The following is a 6,892-nucleotide window of genomic DNA, read 5'->3' as shown; positions in this document are numbered from 1 at the left end:
TCTACTCCGTATCTTCTCACACACACAAATCTATTGACCCTTTCATGGAAAATGGTGAGAAAAATTAACCTCAGAAAACAAGGAGCCAAAGAAAGAACTATCGAAGGGGAGCCCCGAAAACAACCGACGCGCCCTTCATTTTCTCCTGCCTTTTGGTCCTCTACCACTTGAAAATAAAATAAAAAATATCTCTAGAGCTTCCCAAGAATTGTTCGTCTCGCCCAATTTCTCGGATCCCGTCACTCTCCCCTCTCCGTGACCCCTCCCGTCCATTACAAAAGGAGCCCCTGGCCTCCAGAGTTCACCGTTCCCATTCGGTGCCGTCCCGAGGCCTTATCACCACCTCCCCCACACACACCGAGTGCTCGTGCTCGACGCAATTCCCCACCCCGCGATGAGTGCGGCGGACAAGGTGAAGCCGGCGGCCAGCCCGGCGTCGGAGGATCCCTCCGCCATCGCCGGCAACATCTCCTACCACGCGCAGTACAGCCCCCACTTCTCGCCGCTCGCCTTCGGCCCCGAGCAGGCCTTCTACGCCACCGCCGAGAGCGTCCGCGACCACCTCCTCCAGGTGCCGTTTGCGTTCTCGCTCTCTCGCGCCGCCCGCTCGCGTCCTCCGTCGCCGCCGCGGCGCTGAATGTTGATCTGTGCTTTTGTTTCTGCAGAGATGGAACGACACCTACCTGCATTTCCACAAGACGGACCCCAAGCAGACCTACTACCTGTCCATGGAGTACCTGCAGGGCCGCGCGCTCACCAACGCCGTCGGCAACCTCGCCATCACCGGCGCCTACGCTGACGCCCTGAAGAAGTTCGGCTACGAGCTCGAGGCCATCGCTGGACAGGTGAGCGATCCAAGTGCCCATCGTCCTAAATTACAGTGTGCTTCGCTTAATTAAGGCCATCTATTTTCGTACTCTTGGGAGTGACATTATTTAATTAGTGCTTTGTTTGACCGTGACATTTTCTTATTCAAGTAGCAGTACTACGTTTTGTGTGGCTTTTGTACAAGCGGTTCAGGTATCTGGTTGGCTGGCTTAGATTTCTTGATCCATTATTTAACCAAACAAAAAAAAAAGAGTGCACTACACAAGGCGTAGATCACTGCATGTCTCAAGAAAAGATTGTGCAAGGCTTAGAAAGTGCACTATACTACTCCCTCCGTCTATAATGCAAGACGCAATAACGTCTTGCATTATAGGACGGAGGGAGTACAAGAGAACCACTGCACTATTTTAGATCTGAAACCGTAAGTTTATCTGGTTTCATGTATCTGTTCCGGTATCTGCCTTTATTGGAGCTCAGCCTGTTTGGTGATCATTCTAGAAGCACTTTTATACCCTACTACCCCGGGGTCGTAGATCACTGGTAAGAACAATTGAAAATCAGTTGTTTACAATAGCAGCACGAGCAGATCTTAGGGTCTGCAAGATTGACAGTTTTCTCCTGTGTTAAGCACCATCACTTAATATGAATCTAGATCTGTTACCAAAAGCTAATTATGGGTTCATGGCACCGGGATAGCAAATAAAGCTTTTGATTGAAACATCTGGAGCCTCTTTTCAGCAGTAATTGATGGTGTGAATTTGTCTTGAATTCAGGAGAGGGATGCTGCTCTGGGAAATGGTGGCTTGGGCAGGCTTGCATCTTGCTTTTTGGATTCAATGGCAACGCTGAACTTGCCTTCTTGGGGCTATGGCCTTCGTTACCGATATGGCCTGTTCAAGCAGCGCATTGCCAAGGAGGGCCAAGAAGAAATCGCTGAAGACTGGCTTGATGTACCATTTCTATATGCTAATAACATTCTTCACAAACCTTTTTTATCTAGATCTCGATAATAGCTTTGCTGTTTAATATTTTTCAGAAGTTTAGCCCATGGGAGATTGTCAGGCATGATGTTGTATACCCAATCAGATTTTTCGGCCATGTCGAGATTTCGCCAGATGGAAAGTAAGCCAGATGGACACCTGGACAAGTGCTATTGTGATAAAATATTGATTAATAGCTTGAGATGGAGTTTTTTATGACGCCTTCTAAATTCAAAACAATAGTATGATGCTTCTTTAGCTGCATTTCTTTTCCATGTTTTAATTTACAGATCTAGGATCTTCTGTACTCCATGCTTGTTTGATCAGATGTTTTGAATATGTTTTATTTTTGGTCCAGAAAATTTGAGCGTGTATGAATGAATATTCATGCATGATTGCATGAAACTACATTTGGCGATGCTTTAAGCAGACTTGTTGTACATCAGACTGGATAAAAAAAACTAGATTTGGTGATGCTTTAATCAGAGCTCTTGTACATTAGACTGGATCCATTATCACAGACTCGCTATTTATTAATTTTATTGGTTTTTATGCCAAGGCCTTTTTGTGTCCCTCTAATTGATACATTTGTTTGCTTTATCATGTGATAGGCGGAAATGGGCCGGTGGAGAAGTTCTGAACGCTTTAGCCTATGATGTGCCAATTCCTGGGTACAAGACAAAAAATGCAATCAGTCTTCGCCTTTGGGATGCAACAGCTACTGCTGAGGATTTCAACTTATTTCAGTTCAATGATGGCCAGTATGAGTCAGCTGCTCAACTGCACTCGAGGGCACAGCAGGTGATATGCAAGTCCTAAACTGAGTCACTCAATTGCTCGTATATGATAAATCAAGAGCGCCTTTAACTTTGTGAATACTGCTCCTGATCGATGGCATCATATACTAAACCAGTAATTTTATTTTTTGTTTAAAGCAAGCACGTCCAATATAACCTGCCCTGTGTGATAGCCATGTTTTCCTATGGATTTCACGCACTAACCATCTCATCAAACAACTTGATCACAAATAATGCTAAAAGGTTATCTATTGTGGTTTTAACATGCTTTTTAGATGTGACTATAAGTGAGGTGTTAATCCATCCTAGTTAATAAGTTGAAGATTATGTGTGTTTCCTATCTGTCATCTGCTATCAATGCCTATATCTAAACCAGAAATAACTGTTGTATCTTTTCGCTCCAGTTTCATCTTTCATGAATTAGCTAACTTGATTTAAATTATATTGTATATCCTGTAGATATGTGCTGTTCTCTATCCTGGTGATGCTACAGAAGAAGGGAAGCTTCTGAGATTAAAGCAGCAGTATTTCCTTTGCAGCGCATCACTTCAGGTAATTATGCAGTTAGTTTCATTTGGAATGATGGTTACTGTAAAAGGAAGGTGCACCTATGGCCAGCTTGTGCTTTTCTGTTTGGTTGAGAAATGATGTTAGAGATACTTGCATTGTCTTCTTGTATTGTTGCACGCTGCATCAAATTTCCACCATCTTGCACGAGAAAAATGCATGATCAAGGTTCATTTAGAAAACTTGTATCACTATTATCATTATCATGACCAGACTTTTGAGTCCCGTTACATTTATATTATCCTTCCCATTTTTACGCAGTTACAACGTGGTTTTATTTCGTCTTTTCTCAATATCTTTTCTTTTGGTCCTCCACGATAAATATTGACAAGCATAACTGACTATGATTTTTTCCAGGATATTATTTTCAGATTTAAAGAAAGAAAAGCTGACAGAGTTTCAGGGAAGTGGAGTGAGTTCCCTTCCAAAGTTGCTGTTCAAATGAATGACACTCACCCAACTCTTGCCATCCCTGAGCTAATGAGGTTGCTTATGGACGTGGAGGGACTTGGTTGGGATGAAGCCTGGGCTGTCACAAATAAGTTAGATTTTCACTAATATTAAATTTGCATTATTACCTTTACATACTTATTTACAAATCTGTCTCATGGTCCAGGACGGTTGCTTACACCAATCACACAGTTCTTCCTGAAGCTCTCGAGAAATGGTCACAGGCTGTAATGAGGAAATTGCTTCCGCGTCACATGGAAATCATCGAGGAAATTGACAAGCGGGTAACTGTCAAGCCGCATTTACTCTTTTGGTACACAACAGTTATGGCACAAAATGACAAAGTTGTGCCATTTGCTTGCAGTTTAGAGAAATGGTAATCTCCACCCGGAAGGATATGGAGGGAAAGATCGAATCGATGAGGGTTTTAGATAACAATCCTGAGAAGCCAGTAGTGCGGATGGCGAATTTGTGTGTTGTGGCTGGGCATACGGTATTCTTATTTCATTGCCATGTTCTACATCCTGTTATTTCATTTTTCATGTTCTACAGCCCGTTACACGGTAGTTTTGTCTCTATACTCCTACTGGACCATTTTACATTGTCATTCTTTTTAAGATCATAAAGACATAGTGAATATCCTGCATTTGGACCATGATTAGTTTATTTATATATTTTGCAATTTACTGTATCTTAATCATTCTCTGAGAAAATGTTGCTTGTAATCCCATTATTGTACTTGCTTCTTTATGCTAACTTGCTAAGATTTTTTATTAAAATGTAATTTATGGGGGCTTCAATTAGTTCTGGAGCTCTCTGTTCTGTACTTTTTGTGCTATTCCAGCATCAATTTGCCTTCCTGTATCATATGAGGTAGACCATAATGAAGTGTACTAAATTCTTCTGACAGGTGAATGGAGTGGCCGAGTTGCACAGCAACATCTTGAAACAAGAGCTGTTTGCAGATTATGTCTCTATTTGGCCTAACAAATTCCAGAACAAAACTAATGGAATTACACCACGTAGATGGCTCCGTTTTTGCAACCCTGAGCTGAGTGAAATAGTCACGAAATGGTTAAAAACAGATCAGTGGACAAGCAACCTTGATCTTCTCACCGGGCTTCGCAAAGTATGTGTGCATGCTTCCAGTCTTGCATCTGCTTTTGTTATTGCCCACCACACTATCACAGTATAACTGAAAATTTTAACAGTTCGCAGATGATGAAAAACTACATGCTGAGTGGGCAGCAGCCAAGCTGGCCAGCAAAAAGCGCTTAGCCAAGCATGTGTTGGATGTGACTGGTGTTACAATTGATCCAAATAGCCTTTTCGATATACAAATTAAACGCATCCACGAATACAAGAGACAGCTGTTGAACATTTTGGGAGCTGTGTACAGATACAAGAAGTTAAAGGTTTGGCTTATTTCTTGGAGTTACCCTATTCTTACAGCTTTACTATGTCTCAATTAGATGGAAAATATTCAGTATTACGGTCCTGAAATAGGCTTATGTATCATTTTAGGAAATGAGCGCAGAAGAGAGGAAGAAGGTTACACCACGCACTGTCATGGTAGGAGGGAAAGCATTTGCAACATACACCAATGCTAAAAGAATAGTGAAATTGGTAAATGATGTTGGTGCTGTGGTGAACAATGATGCTGACGTCAACCAATATCTGAAGGTATCAATTGTACAGCATCCACATCTTCTTTGGCAATTGCCATCCAATCGAAATATACATATAATTTTGGTGGGATGAACATTACTGAAATAAATTAAAATTAAATTGTGTTTTATGATTTAATATGAGGTTCTTGTTTCTCCAGGTGGTGTTCATTCCAAACTACAACGTATCAGTGGCTGAAGTGCTCATTCCTGGCAGTGAACTGTCACAGCACATCAGTACTGCAGGCATGGAAGCAAGTGGAACAAGTAACATGAAGTTCTCTCTGAATGGCTGTGTTATCATTGGAACTCTCGATGGAGCCAATGTTGAAATCAGAGAAGAAGTAGGGCAAGACAACTTCTTCCTTTTCGGTGCCAAAGCAGATCAGATTGCTGGTCTGAGGAAGGAAAGGGAAAATGGCTTGGTAATATATCTTCCAGTGGATTGCCGTTAGTTAAATGCAATATTACTATATTAGGCTAGCCGGACTTGCAAATAGCTAATCTATTTGTGGTGCTCATAGTCTACTGATTTCAGTATATATTCTCACCAAGTCACTATCAGATGGGCTATTAACTTATTCTTTGTCTCACTATGAACAGTTCAAGCCAGACCCACGCTTTGAAGAAGCCAAGCAGTTTATCAGGAGTGGTGCTTTCGGCACCTACGACTACACTCCTCTCTTGGATTCCCTTGAAGGGAACACTGGATTTGGGCGTGGTGACTACTTCCTTGTTGGCTATGACTTCCCAAGCTACATTGATGCACAGGCCCGGGTTGATGAAGCCTACAAGTAAGGATACAAACACAATATTCCTTCTATTGGGCTGATACTTTGAATTCTAGAACTAAATACCATTGCAGTTCCCATGACAGGGATTTGCTGAATATCGTAATGCTGAATCCTTAACTCATGTTTCCATGACAGGGACAAGAAGAAATGGATCAAGATGTCCATCTTGAACACGGCTGGAAGTGGCAAGTTCAGCAGCGACCGCACCATCGACCAATATGCGAAGGAGATCTGGGGCATTTCGGCTTGCCCTGTTCCATGAAGAGGAGACGTGATCAAGAGGTGTTGGATGATGATGCGTGGCACTAATAAGGACCTTGTACTGGTCCATGGTGAATAACCCCTGCTTCCGTTGTAGCTGAGAAGAATGAAGCAACGTACGAAGCCTGTTGTTGTGTTGTGTATTCTGCTGCACTTTTGAAGTGCATAGAGGATGCGACTTTTCTTTTGTTCTTTTTCTTTTTTGGTCTGTAACCATACTATTTTGATCCTGAACCGGAATGGCGGAATCATCCAGGTTCTCAATAAAATAGTTCAAGTTTTGATTACCTTTGGTATCAAAATGTTGTTTTGTGATCATGTTGCCTATGTAGTTAGGATTGCAATCTCCATCCATATATCTAACTTATTCAGGTTTGAGAATTATCGGGTGGAAATTGAAGGTTTTTTTGATTGTATCAAGTAGTCTTAGGGAGAGGCCATCCAGAAAGACTCATATCTCATAAGCTGAAAGCTCTTAGGCAGGATTTGAAGGAATGGCAATTGAGCATTGCTAGAATGAAGCTCCTAATAAGTGCAACAAGGTCATT

General features: G+C 42.0%; 1 protein-coding gene across 1 annotated transcript; it reads left to right on the top strand.

Annotated features, from left to right (window-relative positions):
- The first annotated feature begins 262 nt into the window (after positions 1–262).
- Positions 263–6,631, top strand: LOC109785836 (alpha-glucan phosphorylase, H isozyme). The gene is made up of 15 exons (XM_020344425.4): positions 263–571; positions 666–845; positions 1,602–1,778; positions 1,865–1,950; positions 2,420–2,609; positions 3,065–3,157; positions 3,530–3,714; positions 3,789–3,906; positions 3,987–4,115; positions 4,533–4,751; positions 4,834–5,037; positions 5,147–5,305; positions 5,451–5,714; positions 5,893–6,083; positions 6,219–6,631. Exons 1-15 carry the CDS (start codon positions 395–397, stop codon positions 6,343–6,345), a joined length of 2,499 nt encoding a protein of 832 aa, XP_020200014.1. The 5' UTR covers positions 263–394; the 3' UTR covers positions 6,346–6,631.
- The last annotated feature ends 261 nt before the right edge of the window (positions 6,632–6,892 follow it).

The sequence above is a fragment of the Aegilops tauschii genome, chromosome 3 (genome assembly GCF_002575655.3).
Source record: "Aegilops tauschii subsp. strangulata cultivar AL8/78 chromosome 3, Aet v6.0, whole genome shotgun sequence".
Taxonomy (NCBI): domain Eukaryota; kingdom Viridiplantae; phylum Streptophyta; class Magnoliopsida; order Poales; family Poaceae; genus Aegilops; species Aegilops tauschii.
The sequence above is the reverse complement of the archived record's forward strand: the minus strand, read 5'-3'. Positions and strand labels throughout refer to the sequence as shown.

What these genes read in the sequence shown, in the direction of transcription:
- LOC109785836 (XM_020344425.4), top strand. Translation starts at nt 395, where the DNA reads ATGAGTGCGGCGGACAAGGTGAAGCCGGCGGCCAGCCCGGCGTCGGAG. An exon ending in ACGTCAACCAATATCTGAAG is followed by an intron (nt 5,306 to 5,450) that starts GTATCAATTGTA and finishes TTGTTTCTCCAG; the next exon opens with GTGGTGTTCATTCCAAACTA. An exon ending in CGGGTTGATGAAGCCTACAA is followed by an intron (nt 6,084 to 6,218) that starts GTAAGGATACAA and finishes TTTCCATGACAG; the next exon opens with GGACAAGAAGAAATGGATCA.